The sequence below is a fragment of the Agelaius phoeniceus genome, chromosome 4 (genome assembly GCF_051311805.1).
Source record: "Agelaius phoeniceus isolate bAgePho1 chromosome 4, bAgePho1.hap1, whole genome shotgun sequence".
NCBI classification, from domain to species: Eukaryota; Metazoa; Chordata; class Aves; order Passeriformes; family Icteridae; genus Agelaius; species Agelaius phoeniceus.
Genome location: NC_135268.1, coordinates 34457350 through 34480158, shown reverse-complemented (window position 1 = coordinate 34480158; position 22809 = coordinate 34457350). Strand labels below are relative to the sequence as shown.

At 34.0% G+C, this 22809-nt stretch overlaps 1 protein-coding gene across 4 annotated transcripts in view; it reads left to right on the top strand.

Annotated features, from left to right (window-relative positions):
• FSTL5 (follistatin like 5) overlaps positions 1 to 22809 on the top strand; it is a 270900-nt gene that overhangs the window by 243455 nt on the left and 4636 nt on the right. For all 4 annotated transcript variants that reach the window (XM_077177257.1, XM_054632789.2, XM_054632788.2 and 1 more), the window contains 2 exons: positions 818 to 925; positions 2469 to 2593. In XM_077177257.1, the coding sequence (XP_077033372.1) occupies positions 818 to 925; positions 2469 to 2593 (233 nt within the window). The remainder of the gene's footprint in view (positions 1 to 817; positions 926 to 2468; positions 2594 to 22809) is intronic.

The window sequence follows — 22809 nt, the reverse complement described above, 5'->3', positions numbered from 1 at the left end:
ATAAACAAGCTGTGCTTTACAGTTCCATAATGGTAAGAATAAAAAACAATTTCCACCTATTTTTTTCTTCTTAAATGATGAAAATAAAAAAGTAATCCCCCCCCTTGTTTAGCCTGTGTATAACATCTCTTAATTGACTACGCTGTTCTCCCATTTAATACCTCTGAATCCTTCAGTTTTTGTAACAAAGGAAGTTCAGAGCTCAGCTGTTTAAAAGGTTCATGGTCTCAAGTGACAGTGCTTAAAGCTGTAGGGAAACCACTTCAGTTCTGATCACAGGTTCTATGAAAAATAGCAGCTGTAATTGGAAAACATATTAAAACAATCCTCCCTACTTCAACAAAATATACATATTTTAACAGATAGGAAATTTTGGGTGCAGCAACATCATGTTGATTTTTTGCAGTAACATCTTCCATTAATTCCAGTATGTGGCTTGAGAATACTCTTCCCTTTTTAACCATTTTTCAGTAAATGGTGTAGTTTTTCAACTGATACATGTAAAGTGAGAGTGATGGCAGGGAATGAAGACAAATAGTTTTGTTCTTGAATAAAAACCTTTTTTTTCAACTTCTTAAAGGCTTCAGTATTATGTAGATTTGATACCAAGTGTTAGAGTACATAATAAATAAAAAACACATTTTCAGCAATTCAGTAACTCTGAATTAATCAGAGGGCTGTTTCAGGAATTGACAACATAATTCCTAAACACAGTCTGAAAGTATCTGAAAATGTATATCTACTCATCATTTTCATTCAAGCATATATATTTCCTTTGAAAATGTGACAAAGGATTTCTTTTTTTCTTCTATTTCAGGCAGTGAGTACAGATCCTGTTCCAGTGAAGCTACACTATGATAAATCACATGATCAAGTCTGGGTGCTGAGCTGGGGAAACATGGAAAAGAATTCACCAACTTTGCAGGTGAGGTGATCACAATAATTATATGTAAGGAAATACAGACAGGTTGAACCTTTGTGTAATTGCAATGTGTTGCATATTTTCCTTTAGGCGTTATTACCATGACCCCAGCAAGGGCAGAGAAATTATTTTAGGTAACCAGAAAACAAGCTGAACAACTGACCTCACCAAAAAGTTAATCATTATTTTCAAGACCCTTAGTCTGAACTGGCAATGGCAAATTGACAGAAGGATAAGGAATGCAGCTGAAAACAGCAGCATGTTCTGTACTACCAGTCTTTTGAGAGCAAACTGTTGCTGTCATGATATTTTTGTCCCTAATTAGAGGATAAACTGGACTTTAGACATACTTCCATTTCATTAAAGTCATATTAACGTTCTGAACATGTCAAGCTCTGTCTTTATTGGGAGTTTTCACATGAAAGATATTAAAAATCTTGATTTTTCCCATACTTTGGAGCAGTGACAAACCTAGAACAGTCGTTAAAGCAACATCTCAGGAATATGTACTTACTTTTCTACTTTTTTATTAATTTCTGTTCCTTAGTTATAGCAATCCCCTGAGACTATGATGATCAGCCTTATATCATAACTTAAAAATTCATTTTGCTTCTAATTTGTTTTCCTTTTCTTCAGAAGTTAATTAAATCCTTGTGTATTTATATATACTTATATATAAGAAAAATAATAAGAGAAATTTTAAAAGCAAAATTAGTAACATTTGAAATCACCTTTTCAACACCTACAGACCCTTAATAACTTTGAGTGTGCAAGGTAATCTATGGAAGTTTAGTAACCACTCCTCCCCAGAACTGATAAATGAGTGAGTCTTACTATATTTTAAAGTGGCTGATCATCCTCACCCTCATTTTTAATTACAGTGTACATAATAGATTGTCTCCTTTTCTAAAAAAAAAAAAAAAATCTACTCTTAAATGCATATATGTGAACAGCATAGTGGCTATTATGTGGAATTGCCTTTTACTCATGCATAAACATTTGCTTCAGAGAAGGTCCAAGATTTTGGGATTTGAATGAAATTGGTTCATAACAATTTAAGGAGTATTTAAACTCAGTTCAGCTTGCTCTTCTGAAATATATCTGTGCTATGTTGAATTATCTCATGATTGATGAGAATTGGGAGTATCCATAGCCATATGTTCCAGTGGATTTGTTGATAGCATCTTTTCACTTTGGCTGAAGTGCTTAAAAATTTAATCTCACTCTAAGTTCTAGTGTAAGTAAAAAGATAAACAAAAATCTTAGTTTAAGCTAAGAACTGTTAAGGGCTTTGGTAATGTAAATTAATAAATATGGATTCAGGATTGATAAAAAAAGATGAAGGGGAAAAATAAGTATGAAGACTAAGTGTTTCAGTATGTAATAGTTCTCTGAAATCTGTAACTATTATTTGTACTCCTTTTCTTGGTAACGTGGAAAAGACAACACAAGAGAATACAGAGGCAATGCTGTATTCATTCATTTGGATTGGGATTTGATTTTTAAAGAATACTTGTATAGTTTATGCTGATGTTACTTTGTGCAGGTGATAACACAAGCCAGTGGGAGTGTTTCCCATCACACCATCCATACTCAGCCCGTGGGGAAGCAGTTTGACAGAGTGGATGACTTTTTCATTCCAGCCACAACCCTTATCATTACCCACGTGCGGTAAGTTTGTCTGAATGTAGGGAATGTAGGGAATGTTGGATTGTCTTTGTGCTCATCCTAAGAACAGGTTCTGGCTGTGACAGAACTGAACAATTTGATCAGCTGGATTTTAAAAGATATATGGAACACAGAAAGAGAGGCTGAGGAAAACAGGACAACACTTAACACAGGCATAAAGCAGAACTCTACCCAAGACCTCTTAGAGTAAAATCTATTTTTCTTCCTTAAAATACAATAGTAAGAGTGTGATATATAATTTTCTTTCCATGTTTTTTTTTTTTTTCTGTAACATTTCTACCTCTAGGTATTGAATAATTCTGCAATCTAGGATTTTTTCATCTGAGTATTGGATTAATGTGTATTAGTAGTTTGTATGTTTAGAACTTCTAAGTTTTTTTTGCAAGCTGATGTAGATCCATTTTGCCTCAAAACAGCTCTGCCAACAATTATCCATTATTGATTCTAACATGCCAAGTTTCTATAGGAATATCTTCATTAGATAATCTTGACTGTCATCATTCTGTTCTAGCAAAATTCTCAAATTACAGGTGTAAATAGGCATCTCCATTAAAAAAGATAAAATTTCTGATGGTAGTGAGTGGTATTCTTTTAAATGTGAAAGCATGCAATTCAGGATGATTTTACAGCTGATTTTAGAATTCACTCTGTATGTGCCTGGGAAGAATCTAGTCTTCTGTATCAAGGAACATTTGGCTTCTTCTAAAGACATTGTTGATTAGAGATATTTTTTTTATTTCCTTCAAAACTCTAAACTAACAAGTAAGTTAGCAATCAGCCCTATTCAATTTTAAAATAAATTATAGATAGATAGATATGTATAGATTAATATATCTGAATAAATTGACTCTAAGTACCATAATTACTATATTTCTTGAACTGAGTAGGCAAATTCCTGTTGTGTCCCTGAAGTAATCTGTAGTCCTCACATTCAGCCTTAGAAAAACATTAAATATTTCTGCAGTATTTGGAACAGATATGTGTTGTGAGGACAAAAGTTACTGTTTCATAAACTAGAAGGTACTAGAGGTACTGCCCAAACAGAACTGACATTAAGATACTTTAATGTTCAAGTAAATAGGAAAATAAAACCATGGTTAGGGATAAACATCATACTAGGAGGGGAATCAGGACTGGGAAAAGAAAAATAGGGCCAGTGCAAAGCTAATGTTGGATTTGCCTTGTCTAACTCAAACCATTTTAGGTTGATATTTTGCCCAAATAGGTCAAGTAGGCTCTTCCTGCTTTGCATGTTACCTTCAGCTGCTGAGTAATTTCACATCTCCTGTATGCAGCTCAACAGAAAATAGAATGAAAGAATAAAAGAAAACACACAAGAATAGAAAAGGGGTATGAAATCAATTGAACACTGAAATGGTAAAATCTGATAAGTGCCTGCAGATATATAACAAATATGTACATCAATTCAGGCCTAGTAAAGTTTTTTTGTTTGTTTGTTTTTTGGGTTTTGGTTGGGTTTTTTTTTGTTTGTTTGTTTTCCTTTTTTTTAATATTTACATGCCAGATAAAATTGCCAAGATTGCCAAATGCCAAAAGAAAATTCCTGGTATGGCAAAAAAGACTGCAGTAGTTTGTCCACTGCTAAACCCATAGATTTGGAGGGTTTAATGAACAAAATCAATCTGGTTTTATCAAATAATGAGTTTAAGGGAAATGCTATCAATTCTGGGTGCCTTTTCTAAAAAGAAAATTTAAAAAACACTATGTAGACAAATACAGTGCTTTTCTTTCAGTGTATGCTTCAAGAGCTGTTTATGTTAATCAGTTGTTGAAGAATTTGTCTTCCATAACATCTGGCCTGCAAGTACCTTGCTTTTTTTGTTTAAATTAGAATGCAATATATAAACAATGTTACAGGAAAGATTTAAAATTAACTGTATTCATCAAATTAGTAGTGATGTAGAAAATCCCAGTCTATTAAAGGTAATATGACCAGTCAACAAAAAACCCCCACTCAATCGCAGCATGTCTTTCTTAAGGCTGTTAGGCAGCAAGCATAAAGCTTGAGTTTATTATTCTTGGGAGTGTATAACAACCAGGGGAGCAATTTATGAGTATGAATTGCAAAAAAACAGCTAAGAGGGAAATAACCCCACTGGCTAAGTTGGCTGGTATAGTTAATTGCCCAAGGGCCCTATTTACTCTTTGTCAGAAACCAGCTCCCTTTGGCCATGCAACACCAGCCCCTTTCAGAAAAATGAAAACTTTCTGTAGCTAGGTGCATTTGTCACTTGTAAACTAACATTTTGAATGATGAGGCAGAAGACAGTATGCATGGCTTACCAAATTAGCATCCAGAACTAAACACGCTGTCCAAATGAAGGCAATTCTAAGCAAAAAAATACCACATATCACTTTAAAGAATTAAATAAGTTTCCTAACAGCTAGCACAAACCATCTGATACCATCTGCAGTGTATTACAGAATATTACAGCATCTTCTCTCCGATAGGTTGGCTTGTTAACACATAGGAACAGAAGTAAAGGCAAATAATTTAAAGCCATAGTGAGTCATTATTTTTTTAAATTTTTAATAATAGCTAAAGTGGTAATTGCTACTAGTATGTGTATAAGTATTTAAAACTTGTTGAAAAATAATTTAAGTGGTGGAACTATACTTTTGATTTACCTAGGTCAGTTATTTTTATATATGAAAATCCAAATAGGCAACTCATTATTAGAAAAGAAAATTCTACACATTTTAATGCTATTTTAGGCAGCAGATAATTTAGGACACACTACATCCAGATCAGACATTTGAAGAGACACCATAAATTTTGGTCTCAGGTAAACAGTAATTTTCATTCCAAGGGAAAAAAGAATGGTTTCCCATATTTTTCTTACCACTGACTGAGTTAATTTTTTCTTGTACTTATCATGCAGCAGGAGTCAGGGCAAATAACCTTTTGGTTGTTTGGTTTGTAACCAACAGGCATAACGTTCATTCATGCTCTGAACAACTGTGATGCACCATCAAAACATCAACTAACCACACTAAGTAGGCACGAGCCAAAAGAAGTAGAGGAAGAATAGATTAATTTATTGTCTTTAAACTTCATTTTATAATTGGTGGTTAGTTGATATATGTACAGAAGAGGACAAGAAAAGAAACTTTATCATTTTGTGGAGAAAAATTTGGTAGGTTCAGTACCACCTGTTAGTTTTGCCATGTTAGGAAGGTGTCTTCCTCTCTTTTATGTTCCAGTAACACTATTTCCTTCCACTCAAACACCATTAGGAATCAAACAATGTTTGATTGTTGTCTGTAATCCTTTTGTAGCTGCTTTTTTAAATATATATCTATATGTGTGAGTGTGTGTATATATATTTATAAAGAAAAGAAAATGTCTTTGTTTTAATGAAACTGTACTATTTACCATCCTAATAATGTCTAGAGCAGCCCTTCTGATGTTTCCAGATAGCAAGTTCATGGTTCTATAGAGAGTCTCAGTTGCAAATAGACCTGGTTGGCATCTCATTATAGAGCTGACTTAATTTTAGATTTTCCTGTCTGATTTTTTTGACAAGACTAGTTTACCTACTGACTCTAAGGGAGGAATTACAGCATGCCTTTGAGCATTCCTTCATGATGGAAATAAATGTCCTTCTTTTTCTCACTAAGCAAGCTCAGAGTTTAGAGAAAGTCAGTTTCCCATGAGTTTTCATTACTTTCTTGTGCCAGCTGGTTGTAGTGCAATGCACAACAGACCTTAATCTTAGAGGCTATGACACAAAACAGTAAGACTTATTGTTAGAAAGAACACTGAAAGAAGTTCATTCAGACATCCATGCAGTTGGAAATTTGGAAATTTCAAAGGGAAGAAATTATATATTTATCTTGCCTATCTTGAAATACAGCCCACAATGCTGTTATCATTGGCTGTGCACTCACTGTCAATATACTTTGAATTATACCAAGAGAATGAATGAATGAATGAATGTAAAGCACTGATTTTCATGCACACTTTCCTGCCCATATTTTCAGTACACGCAGCTTGAAAAAGTCTCCCCTTACCCCCAGTTCTGTTTAAAAATTACCAAACACCAGGGCCACAAAAGTAGGCAGGATGAGATCTATTAAGCTTTAATAGATAGTACAAATGCCAAGGTGTTTTTCTTCAGCTCTTTCTGAAGACTTTTGTCTGTAGATACACCTTATAAGAATTGAATATATGTTTCCAATATTTGTCCTTATACATTTAATAAGAAGAAAATTTTATTCAGCGAGCTATTTCTGTTCCAAAGCAATTCAGGACAACCAATGATCTTGTCCTTAATTGTTGGCTAATACCAGTCCTTATCATAAAAATAGACTTTTGCAATTAGTATGTGGGATGGTTGCAGAAAGATGACTTGTACAATACTTACAAAAATATATTCTTGGAAGCCTAAGGAGCAAAAGAGCTGATTATTTGAGCTCCAGTGTTCATAAATCGAAATGAACACAAGATAATTGGAATAAATTAAGGTCTTTCACTATACTGCAAAATGTTTCAAAAGCAGTATTAAATGAATTCACTGTAATGGAGTAACTCCAAGTTTTTAGATGTTTTAATCTTTGAGCAGTGTTTTAAATGTCATACTGTTACCTGACCTAAGAAGTGGAAGAATGAACAATCAACTCGCTGGTGAGATGGTTCAGGCTCTGAATAGAGTTAACATATTCTGTTTGAGTTTTTTCTCTCTTTTATGCCTCTGTTGTGTACGATAATAGGGGAAGCAGTCTTTCTAAAATAACACTTATTCATTTGCACAAAACAATCCAAAGACTAAGCTTTTCTTTAAGAGGTAATTGGAATGTGCTGCCAATGCATTCCTGTGAACCTTCTTAAATGAAACCCATGTGGAGCAGTGAGTCAGTACATTCACATTTCATTCCAGAGTTTAAGCCCCTACAGAGGTGTGAAGTAGCTGACAGGGTGTGAGAGCATTTTCACTGTTTCTATGCAAATAATCAAACAGAAGATATTATTTCTGTTGCAAAAATCCTACATAATCAGAAAAAGCTTTCTATTCAGTAGTTTCTGAGTGAAACAATGGAAGCAGTACATGCTAAGTCAGCTGTAGATGAAACATTAACAAAAGAAATATAATTAATGTAGGGGTTGAATTTTTCACATAGACAGTATGATTTAGTGTGAAGATAAGGGACAATTTAATATTTTACAGATTCAGTTAACAATGCACATTAGTGGAGCAGAAATTTTGGGACAGTTCTTAGTCATCGAGCTATAAGGCTATAATGATACAAGGAAAATAGGGAAAGAGCTTGAAAGCTTGAGGAAACTGAGACAGCTAGGTAGTACCAGGGCAAGAAAATAAGATCTAGAAAATATTCTGCAATTTCTGATAAGGACTTTGGAATCTGGCAGTGAATCCTACATGGTGGCACAGCACACAAAGGAGGAGTAGGGGTTCACTCTGCAGCCTCCTACTCTGTCTTAGTGAGAGACTCATGCTAAATGGAAACCTTGTGGTCATTTTTTCCCCTCTTCTCATAGTTGCCCCCCCAAAACCTTTCCGGTCCATAAATAAGTTGCTTTTGAAAAATAGGGTTTTTTGGGAAAGATAGAGATGAGACAGCAAAAAGTCTTTCTCTCTATCTGTTTTTGGCTTTAAATAGTGGATTTTAGAGCATCTTTGTTCCAGAGGGAATGTGAAGAATGAAAGATTGAGAGATTCAGCTCAGACAATTTTATAGCATTGAAACTTACTTTGTCCAACTACCACCAGTGGCAACAACAACTATTAAAATAAGTGACTTCTTAGAAATGTGAAGTCCTCCTAAGTACATCAAATATATTCTCTACTTCACTCCTTCTCTGCTCACATGTTCCCACCCAAAAATTTAATAAATGTAATCACTACTTATCTCTAAACTAAGAAAATCTCAGTCCTTTAGGTAATTACAAGATATACCAAGTGCCCAAATTTACATCTGCATCCTCTTTTATCTCCATTCCTATACTCAAACTGACAAGGGCCAGAGTTTGCAGGCTTTGAAATGTGCTAGGCAGTACAGATTCCCAACTGTGTCTGTGGGAAAACACCTGCAGAAATAATGAAGATGAAGATAGATAATTGCCATCATTCCACAAGTCCAGTTAAGATTTGCTGTCACTGAAATGATGTACAGAGGTGTACATAATGTTTTTGAGGCCAGGAGATTTTGGAATTCAGGAAAAATGTTTTCAAGATATTTTTAAAGTTAATTTTCATCTCAGTGCTATGAAATTTAATAAATAATTAATTGCACTCTTAAATGTAGCCAATATAAAACTATTTTAATATTTTTATTCTGTGTGACTGCTTCTATCATTGCAAAATAAAGGTATGCACACGTAGACACACACATATGAATAAGGAACCATCTGGAAAACTGTCTTGTTTGTGGAATCAGTTATTCTGTGGGCCTTTTCCCACATCAGCTGACAATTCAATACTGCTTGACCGATTTATTTAACTAATGGTCCAAATCTTTTCCTCTTAGGTATCTTGAGTCAAACTTCACAAAGTTCTTGAACAACAAATTCCAGCTGTCACAGAAAAAAAAAGATTATAAAAAATACCATTTCCACTTCAGTGAGAGAATTCCTTTCAAATGTTACCTGAAACATGAGATTGCAGCCAGCCTTTGTGGCACTATAAAACAACATTAAAACAGTCAAACAAAACCAAACAAACAAAGAATTCTTTTGTTCTACTTGACCTTCCCCAGAAAGCTCAGAAAGTACCTGGAACCTTAAGTAAGACTAGTCAGCTGCAATGCAGCAAAAGGTAGTTTTGCTAAATTGTCTTTTTTTTTTTTATTTTTCACACACTAAGGTTTCTTCTCTTTTGCATGTGCAGAAGCCATTGCAGGAATATTTACCTTTGGAAAAAATACCATCTTCCATCTGATATAAAGGATATAAAGAAATATATATGATACATATATATTAATATATATAAAGTGGACAAACCATTGCTAAAAATAAATGTTGTACCTGTCTCCCAGAACCTACCTGCTTTTAAAAATTCAGCATCTGCCAGTACCAGTATGTAACATGAAACAATGTAATATTTAAAATCATAATCAACTATGAGAAGAAACTAATCCCTTGCAATTATGGCACATAATTTGTTGTACCCAGTGGATAGAAGTTATCTTAGTGCTGCCTTAATTACTTGTTGGTTTACAAAAAATGCCCCAAATTACAAAGACTCATTTATTAGCTTGGAGGTAATCTTAAAGTGATGCAATCAACTGGGGTTTTTTTTGTTGTTTTTTTTTTTCTTTTTTTATGTTTGTTAAGAAACAACCAGAACACAATTATTTTCTAAAATTTTGCTGGGTCTGGCTTGGATGGAGCTAGTTTCCTTGATAGCAGCAAGAATTGTGCTGTAGTCTAGATCTGTGACAACAACCTAGTAAAAGTGTGATTGGAAATTTTCATTTGTTCAGTTCTATTTTTTAACATTTAGAACAGATTTTTGGGAATTGTGTTTAAGCTGTCCTATTTGTTATGTTACAAACCCATTTTAAATGGATTTAAATCATATGAATCAGACAGTAAGGAAACTTCCAAATCTACACAAATAGATTATTTTTGTGTTCCTTCCATGAGTCCTCAGCTGTCAGCTTGTAACTTCTTATAGTGAATAAAACATCCAACTTCCATCTTAACAGAGCCACTTGAACCAGCTCCCACCTCCTGTACAATCTACAAATTAGAACACAGAAATCTGCCCTGATGTGCCTGATCATTTTTGCCATGATAATCTTACATTTTTAAATCAAATGTTATCTCTGATGCTTCTATGTGCAAAAAAATAATATTTTATCATGTTTTAAAACAAAATTATGGGCTTTTTTTGTTGTTGGTTTTTCTTTTGTTTGTTTTGTTTCTCTTTGGTGTTCTTTTGGGGTTTTTGTTGTTGTTGCATGTAATATTTTCTTAATTTGGGTCCCTAATAGAAACTAAAAGGAGAGAAAGGATTTGTTGTCAAGTTCAGTATTTGTTCTTGAAAATATTCACATATCCCCAGCTATAACAGTATGTGAACTTCATGTTTAAAATGAAGAAAAAGATCAATTGAAACTGTTTTGCTGTATGTTATTTACCACCTTTGTAGTCCTTATCTCTACCTCATTATTCTTTCTGTACTGGTGCTGACTATTCTTTTGACATCTATAAATTTGACCAGTCCATATGGCATCTGCCCACCTTGATGTTACCACATTTTCTGAAGTGCCAGATTGTCTTAATCTTGTACTGATATTTAGGAGCATCTTTAGAATGTCTTTTGTTTGCTGTGTCTGTATAGCTAACCATTTCTTTGACTTCTATTGCTTTAAAAATGATTGGGGTTTTTTTATTAAATTTCTAGCTCTCTTTCCCCAGAAAGTATGAGACAGAAAAATGCATTTGCTGCCAACACTAAAAATAGATTTTTGCTGTGTTGGCTCCTTTATGATATAACATGAACAGTTTCATATATTCCTGGATACTAAAAATGTAGAAAGTTTAAGTTACTTCCCTTTGTCCTAAAATTCCTTGGACTATTTCTTGTCATCATTGGACAAGAATTTGCAATAATTAAAAAACTTAGTTTAATACACATCTTGCAACTGCTCCCCCAGGGAGACCTCAAACAATTCATAGACACCTGGTATTCATAGACACCTGGTACTCAGGGCATCACTGGTACCCTAAAAATTCAGAGTTTATCCCTAAGCTGTGCAAATGTGCACTAAAGGTCAGAAGTCCTGGGCTTTGTGCAGTGTGTTAAAAGAAATCATCTCTTCCCACAAGAAGTGCTTGTACAGAAGACAACTTGCAGAGACTTTCTCCAAATAAATGCTTAAAAGATTGCATCACTTTTGGTTTTTCCACCCTAGTGAAAAGTATCCCAATAAGAGGGAGGATTTTGTTGATGACACTTACAATGTCATTTACTTCAGCTCAGCAGCATTAAATTTGTTGTGTTCATTTTTTAATCTAGAGCCCATTGTATTAAATAGGATGTAGAATAAACTCAGAAGATGAAAGCTTACTAATGCATAAAATTATCTATTTTATAATATTATCTTCTATCTCTGTTACTTATTGTCTAGTAATGGATTTTTTTTGTATTCGATCTCAGAGCACAAAGCTTAATTTGAGATCTCTTTATTCTAAAAACATAACACTTGTCAGGATTCCTTCAAGCCCTTATGAAATATTTCTTCCCATCTGTCTTGCATGGCTGTCTTGAAGTCCTTGATATCCTTATTTTTCAAAATAATGGTCAGTATGGGCTGAGAGAGTAAAAGAAAGAGAGAAAAAAAATCATTTTAGTATGCTTGACCATCATTGACTGTGGAGTCTTTGACATTTAATTTAATCCTCTCTACACTGAGCTCCCTCACTAAGAATGGAAATAGAGACACCATATTCACTTCTATGAAGTATATAAAAAGCAATATCAAAAAATAATAAAATCTTCAGAACTGATCTATGAATATCAATCTCTGCAATCTCAGAATACTTACTATAAAGATCACTTTCAGATCTCTCAGGTGATATTCAGCACTTGTTATCCCCTTTGTGTGGGACAGCAGGTTACTTTTGGTTTTTTTTTTTCCTTTTGCCCCTAGCCCTTGCAATGTCCTTTTCTATTATATTTCCATACACTTGAGGATCTAATCAGGAATTTTTTCATTACTAAGACTGTCTGCTCCCATAGATCTAAAAATTTTCATTTCATATGACTTACAATTGAATATTAAGTTCCTTTCCAAATTAATTTATGAAAACCTATATCTATTTTTATCAGTATTATTAAGCAAACTTATGATTTTTGATTGATTAGATCTCTGCTGCCATCTATTTTTATCATAAAAAGGTATTGCTTAATGCACATAATAATAGTAATGATTTTAATGAAAGCAAGTTATATCTGGCTATGTATTAGTTTTCCTCTTTCATCCCATATACACTGTAAATTTCAAAGGTTACCTGTTATTAAATAGATATTTTTTTCTTCTAGTTGGAGAAGTACAGATGAGATTTTTAATGTGTAATTCTATAAGAACACAAACATTCATGTTTGTGTTTTGAAGCCTGAAGTTTTCAAAATCCAGAACTTCTTCCCAAGTAGAAGTATGATAAAAGAGTCAATATTTTTAGAAAACTAGACCTGCAAACAAATTCTGTTCTTTATATAACAGAAATTATAGTGATGATCTTGTTTTACTCTAAAATCGATCATTTTCCATAAGAGTGGCCCCACAGCCTTATGTTCTGTGGGTTTTATTTTTTTTTCCCATTTCTAAGCACAGAATATTGGGAGGCTTTAAACAATTTTTTTTTCACTCAGGATAAAGTAGATAATAGTTTGGGGGATTTTTTTCTTGAACAAAATTATTTGGGTTAGAAAATTTCTCTTTTGTACAAAAATAGTGCTCTTTGCTTCTTGTATGGATAATTTTGACTGTAGCTTATTTAATTCTCTTCTGTTATATTTGCTTTCTATTTTGAGAACATAATTTTCCTAAAGTGGTTGATTTCAGATTTAAAAATTCTATAGTCTTCATAAGGGTAATCTCTTGGGGTAGACCAAAACCAGAAAGGATAGAGGACGTCAGATTTTATATTATCCTTCTCCTTCTCCTCATCTTCTAGGGCAAGGCTGTCCATCTGCCCGAAAGGGAAGAATTCTTAAAATTCTTACATTTCTTAAAATTTTATGTTAATATATTCTTTAAAATAAATGAAAAATTAAATTTATCCTCATTTTTAGGAAAAAAAGTCCCAAAGGTATTCTCTAGTTCATCTTTTTAAAAAATGCATAGGTATTTCCTCTTTTATAGTGACTGCAGCTGGAGTGGTAAGCAGTATATATGGCTTGTCTGAAAGAAGAAAACAGCATAGAGGAGCTCAGGTTGTTAATTTGCCAACTGTTGGCAGCTCCACACTTGCATCTTGCTTGGCTGTGTATGCATGGAAGAGGCAAAGTTGCTCTAGCTGAAGGAAGAGGGGGGGAAAAAAATGTCACCTTGCAAATTTAAAGAAGCAGTGTCAGAAATCACATGACAGGCACTTTTCTAGGACAGAACTTCATTAAGTCCTGCATTGAGTTTCTTCTTCATGCTTTGTTTTTCTCTTGTGAACTTTGCTTTAGGGTGTTTTGCACAATAACCCAGTATGCATTTCACACTATGATAAAGAAAATAAATATTGGTAAGACAGTTTGGACCTAACTCTGCTATAGTTAATGCAAGTAGTTGTGCCTCAGTGGGCTTTAATTTCTTCCTGTGTTACCCATTCTTTAGAATGGGAAAAGTTGTGTAGCATAGTACTGTTGCCTTGCACAGCTTTTATATTTCCTGTCCACAGAAACACTTTAAAAATCATTCATTTAAAAATCATATCTTTATAAACCAGGAAATTTCCTGAACTTTTAAAATCAGTACATATAGCATGGTTACTAACCACATTCTATTAGATTTAGTTTTCTTGAAAAACGTTAGTTATCTTTTGTAAATTCGTTGTCTGAAGTGGATTCCATCTCGATATTTTGCAGTGGTGTTTGTTAGTTCTGTCAGAGTGTTCCAAGTACTTCAGTAGCATCATGAAAACAGCTCACTGAGATATTGTGATAAACAAAATCGCTCTTGGAAAACTCATACATAAGAAATGCACACACTTCTTAGATCTCCACAAAACCCTAAGACAAAAATGAAAGACAGACTGAAGAGGTGCTCTTTGTATGTTTGATAACTCTCTAGCCTTGAAAAGTACTGAAGTTGATTTTAATGGCTGGCAAATTATACTTTTTGTGGAAAGAAAAGTGATGGTTTTCTGTTAAAGCTGTGCTTCGAGAGAGGTGAAAATCATCTTCAGAGATTCCTGAAGATTCTGGGAGAGACATCTGTTTCTAAGGCTGTTTTGCATGGAGACTTATGTAACATTCTTCACTCTATGCAGGCACTTTCAGCAGTGCTAGGTATTCCTTGAATCAGTTGTTTGAATTTCTGACCTCAAAGGCAACCTTTAATAGCCCCTACTGCTGTATGATACTTGAACTTGCTATAATGGCTTGGAGAAACAGACAATCACATTTCATGTGTAATTCTAGCTCTTAGTCACATTGTGATGTAATGTCAGTCATTTAAGCTTCAATTGCCCAAATATGTGCAAAGTTTTATGAGGCTATATTTGGGTATTATGTTTTTATGCTGAGAGGATGCTTATGGTGAGTGTAAGGTTCACATTGTAGGCACCTAGATTTAGATGTGAAAATGCAGCATATCTGTGGGTGTAAGCTGTCTATCTCCTGCAATGGTTACTGGAGATTTAGTCTAAACACACAGTATATAAACAGTATTTCTCACTCTCCTACAGGCCTCTGGTACTGGTTATTTAAAAAAATTCTTTGGACTTTGTTGACCGTGTGGTTGAGATTTCCGCTGGCAAAAAAATAGCAGCTTAGATTTTCAGCTCATATTTAGACATACATAGTTGTGCATAAAAATGTAGGTGTCCTCAGAAGAGGAATGCTGCCTGTGGATAATTAGTTTTGCACTAAGGAGTTGTGGTGAGGCTGTACATTTGTAATGGCAATACTTGATCCTCCTTATTGATGATAGATATGATTGAAGAGGAGGGAAGCAGCTGTGCTTGATTAGAACTGAAGAAATTGGTTTTTTCTTGTTTATTTCAAAGCAATAAGGGTATAAATATAAACAAATTGATATGTTTATGTACTCTGGAAGAGATACAGTTAAGACTTTTTTTTATTTTCTGGCTCATATGTCAATTTTTAATAAACTGATGAAAAGAACAGGTTATAAAAAATACAGTACTTAAAATTAAACTGGTCATTGTGGCAGACAACTGATTTTGCACATGTGCTTAATCTAAACAGCACTTTCTTTTTAAATTTCCCAGTGTATTACTTGAAATCCTTATCAGAACCACCCAGAACTCAACTCTGTGTGGCTTGAGATCTAGCACTGCTGTCCTAAATGACATATGATACTGATATATACACATTCAACTCTCCAGTTCATCAACTGAAAATCAAAGCATTTCTGTTTAATCCTAAGAAGAGAGAGAGAGCATGCTTTAAGAGGAAAAGGAAAAGTCATTGCTTTCAAGGATACTACTACTTGATGTCAATCAGCATCAGTGGGGTCTTTATAGGAAAATTTGGAAGATACAGGATTGTGCAGAGAGTAGCAGTGAAAGTATTTGGAACCTTAGGACAGAGGCCCAGAATATGTGAGGCAAAAATTATTTTTACTTTTCCACTTATCTTAGAAGAAAAAACAGTGAAAGGAGGGATGCCCTAGTATGTGATTTTCTTCCTATACTTCAACTGCAAGCTGATATTATACCTGTATATATATATTAATATATATATACATAGATATATATACTCATATGCACATATGCATTTTTATGTTTTGTAACATGCTCTTTTCATATCAAATAATGCATACCTCCATTAAAACTCTGTGGTAAGTAAACCACAGGTATGAGAGAGTGATATTTCATGCAATTTCAGCACTGGTGTGGAGTTTTTCCCCTGTTATCCCTCCCTCTGTCCCATAGGATTTGGGTGACAGAAGAAGGGTCCAAAGAGGAATCCACAGATGCTTAAGGATGCTTTTGCTACACACCTATTAACAGTCATAACCAAGTGGTAGCAGAATCCTTGCCAGTGTGAAATACACCAACTCACAGGATGAGTGTTTGCCCTGTGACTGTATCAAATTAATTCAGAAAAGGCTTGACAGTAAACAACCTCCTTGTGCAATGGCTATGTATTTTGGTTTGTAAACAAAGTCAACTCTTCTCAGATATGCAAAGAGATATTAAAATGTGCTGGTGCTGAAGTTCAGGCAACAAGTAGTGATCTTGTGGAATACATTTCTTATTAAGCCTTTTCTCAGTAATAGAAAATAGGAACAAAACTTACTTAGGTACTACAGTGATGAAGATGGAGAGTTATGCACATAAATGTGACATTCTGTAACCAGGAAACCTCCCACAGAACTGGGTGAGTCACTAAAGACTTCAGCCACATTTCTGTTTTGCAGGTTTGTTTACCACTACCAAGACATAGCACATTCTACCAATGATACTTCTACAATACATTTTCTGATTCATTTATTGCAATCTGCTTTCTTGAACAAACCCACAAAATCCAGAGCAGGAAGCTGCACACATTTTAAATTGTTTAATGACATTCAAAGCATTTTTGGTATAGCTATAAGGAGCATTGATATAATAGATATATAAGAACAGTGAGATATTTGAGAGGAAAAAGATGTTTTGTTCATTCCTGAAAAGCAAAATACTCTTCTTGAGCTTTGCCAGAGTCAATGCTAGTTAGGCTGATTAGACTTGATAAAGAAGTTGAGAGAAATTTTATGTAAAATTATCATTACTTGTTCTAAACCATAATAAACTATTTTTCTACATTAACAAAGGTTTGTTTTTCTTGTTTGAAAGTGCCACACCTTAAAGAATAGTGATTGAATAATTTATTTTGAGCAGTGAAAGGGAGCCAGCTGTATAAATCCTGTGAAATGATAATCTGCACTTACACATTTTCTCATAAGTGAAAGCTGCATAGCATGTAAGGAAAATCTGGTTTTTTACCTTTTATACCTGTTACAAACAATGGAACTCAAGGTGATGGGAATTTTGCAGGTAAAAAACTGGCAATATTTATGTGTCATAATAATACCTAGTAAGGTTTCTAAAATTGACACCTTTTAATATATGAATTTAGTGTTGGTGCCTCATGTCATAAGTTACTTCTCAGTGATGAGCAAGTTCTTGTGAGCACATTATTCTAAAGAAAGATTTGATAAAAGATTTCCCCCACTCTGAGACATTTGATAATCTGATGAGAGCAAGAGAGAGGACTAATTTTGGTAGAGCAATAATCTAATTTGCTATAGGGATTACTTTGGCAGCTTGGCAATGGGAGTCTTCAGGTTGTTTTTCAGGAAATATAAGATAGTGGCAATTATGATAATTACTTTGGGAAAAGTAAGTTTTTATAGTTGTAATATTACAAGCAATTAATAAACCTTCTGAATTTGGAGATCAGTGTGTTGTCAAGGACGATGCTCATTTTGAAAATATATGTGTGTATGAAAGATTGGTAATTGTAATGGTATTAGTAACTCGTGTGAATTTCACCATTACTTAAGGTCAGAAACAGAGTAAGACAAGTTTTAAAAAAACAGCTGTTTTCTATACAGTGGATGGAAAAGTGGCATCACAACCTTAGGTCTGCAGAAGGGCAGACTCCTCTGCTTTCTACAAGTGTGTATGTCTGTGAGCTAAGGGATTGTGTCCAATCACAAACATTTCATGAGATTTAAAGCACTTGTTTGCTTCTTTTCAGGCATTGGAATAGGCTGCCCTGGGAGGTGGTGTACTCACCACCCCTGGAGGTGTTCAAGACATGTCTGGATGATATGGAGTGGTTGGTCTGTGTGATCTTAAAGGTCTTTTCCAACCTTGATGATTCTATGATTTTATGATGGTTAATATCTCACCATCAAAAGAATGAGTAGTTTAAGATAAAAATCTACTATACCTATGCAATTTTGATTATATGAACAAAGCCAGAAAAATGGTGTTTCATATATCCATCAGCTAGGAGAGGCCATGAGAACATTTTCTCTGACTTCTTCATGTCCTTTAGGTTTTAAACATTCCAAATATTCATTTAGTGATTCAGATAATGAATCTGATATTTTTGAAGCTACATCTACTTATCCAAGTAGATAGTGGTATAATCTTTACCTAGAGAGTCCCACCACAGAAAATTTATCATGTCTATTGTAGTTGGTTGCAATGGTATATTGTCCCCATTGTTAGGAAAAATTACCTATTCCTAATTTAAAGTTTTCTGTTTTCAGTATGCAACCATTTTTATATTGGACTCAGATTCTTGCATAAAACCATAGTCTCTATTCCTCAAATAATTTTCAAGTTTTTCCTTTCCCCTAATTTTTTTTCATTCCTTTTTAGAAGGGCAGAAAAGAGAAAAAAAAAAAAAAAACATAAAACATTCTTAGTTTAGTCTCCCCAGTGTAGAATACAGGTGTGTTGAAGTGAGTGTGTTGTAGTGTTGTATTATTCTTACCTCTTTTTTGGGATGCCCTTGAGGACTTTACAGAGGCTTATGGGCCTTGGTTTTATTTTTGACTCATTAGACTCAGATTTCATATTGCTTCATCATTCACTGCTTTGATCATTAATTCCTTTTACAGCTGCTACTTTTTACGATACTATGTTCTGTGTTCATGTCATACATTCCTCATTCATGCATGAAGCTGCTCAACTTTACACTTGGCCACCTTTGAACACACTTTGCTTGAATGAGCAACTGACTATAATGATTTTACTGTCATTATCTACGACCTTAGAGTCATGGACATTCATAGACATTTTCATCCAAATCATCTGTGAAAATTTTATGAAGTATCAGCTTTTGTACCAAGACGTTTCCTGTAGAATGATGATTCTGCATTGACAACTACATTTTATTACAGATAAATTATTTTTCTTTCAGGTATGAGTTTTTATTCCAAGAAAGCTATGCCCTCCTGATATTCAGTTACCTTCAGAAAGTTTTCTAATAAAAAAATTATATTAGGTTTGTCTGACAAAGTTTATTTTTTCATAAACCCATGTTGACTGTGTTATATTCGTGATTTTCTGTAACTTATTCTCATATCGTCTATTTTATTATTTCCCTTGGATATGCATCAAGCTGTTCAGCTTAGCTGGGATACCTGACTTTATCTTATGAATATTTCAACAATCTTTTTTTTTCAGACTTTCCAAATTTTCCTGTTATTCTGAGATTGATTAAAATACTAAGAGATAGTCAATTCTTTCAAAATTACTAGGAACAAATTATCTAACCTGACAGACATATGTCCCTATAAAAAACCTGTTTATCACCTTCCTCAGTTGCCAGTGGCTTGGGAAGTACTTTCTTGACTTAGGTAACAAAAGTATATTTTTTCCTCCTTCTTTGTTTCTTTCTGTTGGGTTTGTATTTTTTTAAACTATACAAGACATTAAATTCTTAGCTTTTCTTATCAGTTTTCTTCACTTCCCCTTTTCCCTTCTGTACCTTCCCTCCAGAACTTCATTACTTTTTCCATCCTTACGCCTCTGCCTAGCAATTCTCAGAGACTAAGAATCAGCCTCACAAACCTCACAGGCACAGGAACAGATCTCTCTCTATTTGTTCAGCTTCTCAAAACTCCAGCCACACAGCTCTCACTGAGACAGGCAGACAAACATATGAAACACACAGCTTGCTAAATCCTTTTACACCCAAGAAGACTGGCAGCTTTAAATTATCCCCCCCCCCTTCTTTTTATCTGTATTGTTGGTCTGTTAGGGTATTTGCATCCCTGTCCAGCTTTACTGAATTTTAATTGGGGCACTGAAATGTTGCAGGCAGTATGACAGCCAAGGAAGAATTGTTTAAACAGTAGTATTGATAAAATCCTGTTAGTTCTAATAAATTGCTTTTGGCAGCTATACTCCCGATTTTGGGAAGGGTAGATCCTTCATGAAATTTTACCAACTTCTCTCCCAGCCAGGTCCAAAGTTCTGTCTATTTTTAGTAATCAAAAACATTATTTTGATGGAGTGATTTTGTATACTCTTACTCCAAATTATATGTTTTTATATGTTTTCTTCTCATATCTGTCTCTTTAGTACCTCAGTCGCAATAGCAACCTGTAGCATGATAGGTTAGAAACCATGCTAGGCCTTAGATAACCTGTATTTCACCTGGACTTTGCCAAGGGATTATTATATAGCCTTAGGCCAGTCATTCAGCTTTCTTTACCCTCTGTATTATCTGTACAGTGCTTTGAAAGCAGTAACTATACATTGCTATGTATGTTCTATACATTATTCTGCTCACATAACTGCTCTCAGTATATGCAGCTCCAGAAACATTACGCTGTGGGCTAATTTTACATCTGTGTCCAAAGCAGTGACTTTTTAAAGTTGGAACTAGAAAACATTATAAAGCAAAAAGTCTTTTGCATGTTAATGTTACAAGAAAATGGAGTTATATTTTATCAGGGCGAGAGAAGACAGTTCTCTAAGGAAGGAAAGAGAGCCTATCTCCCAAACCTTTGTTTACAATTCAGAAGTAAATAGAATGCAATGAATAACACGGATAGCTGTAAATAATTGTGAGTTGAAAATAAATAATCACTGAAAAAAATGCATTAAACTGCTCTTTGCACACTTTATAAGTAAGATACATTGTAAACAGGCATTCAGGTATAACTGATTATCAGAATACATATGGTTAGTTGCTGTAGCATATAAAATCAAGTTCCCTAATAGCTCCAAAGCAAGGGACAATAAATTTCTCAAGTGCAATAAAAATAAATACAACATCAGATAAAGTGGGTAAAATGTTGAAGCCAGTTTCAATAGTTTTCAGTTAAACTCAATTACTAAAGCTGAACCACTATTTACATCCCAGGAACAGTCTATCCACAATACTGTAAACTTTTTACTTGTGGCTTTTTGAACTGTGAACTAAATATTAAGAAGAGATAGATAAAGCTGTAAAAGAAACTAGTACCTTTATGTTATCAGCTGGTTTGTTTTAAAATGTGTTTGCTGACTAAGCCTGGAGATCTGGAGCCCCTTGCTGCGGGCAAGCGTAATTTTTATTAAATCTGTCTGTGCTAGTGGGAAGGTTTACATCAACATTCTTCTGTGGCTCCTAGGATATTTCATTCACACTAACCAGGTTAGTCAACAAAAAACATTTAAAGAATCTTAATTATTCCACAGTAGCTAAATTTATCCTGATGACACGCATTGGGGAATGCTTATGCAAACCTTTTGAGTTTAGGGGATTTGTGTGAGAGAAGGTACCACCAGGTCATGAGAAGCTGCAGTGCCACAGCCAATGGCAGTGCCCTCTGTGGGCAAGGCTAGATGCCAAACGTGAGTCTTTCCACATGTGCAGTTGATGCTACCCCTAGGGAAGATAGACAAGACCTTTTTTTTTTAACCTTAGACAACACATTCACATTTGGTAATCAAAGAGTTTATGTAATCTGTCGCTATAGGACACAAAACAAAATGACACAGACACACAGTTCTCTAAGGTAAAAAAAAAGGGAAGTTTTATTTCTGACTCTAACATTTATAGATTTCCAAAAGTGACAGTGGATTGGAGGGTGACAGTGCCACCTCTCCAACGGCACTGGACAAACTAATAGTCTATAAAATTTCTCTTCCTTCATAAAAGAATGCAAAACAATAAGTTATTTACATAAAGTGCGTGAGAAAGTTTGTTACAAGAATGTAAACATCAGAAGGCTTAGAAAAACTTGAAAAAACAGGGCGATGTGGAACCAAAGTAACCATGGGTTAAGTGTACCTGTGGTTTAAAAACATACATTCTGGGAATAACATTTGAGAAACAAAGATTAGTAACTGATATATTCCTCTTGAAATCAATAACATTTGGATGCAAAAAATATCGCATAAATTGATCATTAACACTGCTTAATCAAATAATCATAAGCAAGGCAGGTTTCTTTGAATCAAATTGATTTAAATAATTCATTTTAATCACAATTTAAATCAGCAAGTAAGGTTTGCTGATTTAGATCATTGATGATAATCTTGTTCTGCATTTGTATTTTACTTAAGAAGAAGGTAATTTTTATGACCTGGAATAATCCTTAGAAAAAAATGAATTGTCAAGAAGCACAAAAATTTCTTCTTCTTGCTTGATGAAAAATAAATGAAAAAAATTTTTTTAGTTTATGACCAATTTAAAATATATCTATTTAGATTTTTAAATTTGTTTTGCGGTGGAAAATGGTTAAGAATTCATTTGGGTTTTTAAAAAGGGATTACCTTTTTTTAAAAAAGATTACTTATGTTTTCTCTCATGCAGGATAGAAACTAAAGTGAAACTTAAAACATACAGTCAAATTTTAAGACTTTTTCCTGAATTAAATAAAGATACCATGAAATATGATGGACACATATATAGAATAAAATGTATCAAATATATTAAAATGTTGAATGACTGATTTTTTTTACAGAAGAGAATTTATTACTATTTCTAATACAGTTTCTGAAAACAACAGGCCAAATATTAAAAAGCATTTATAGA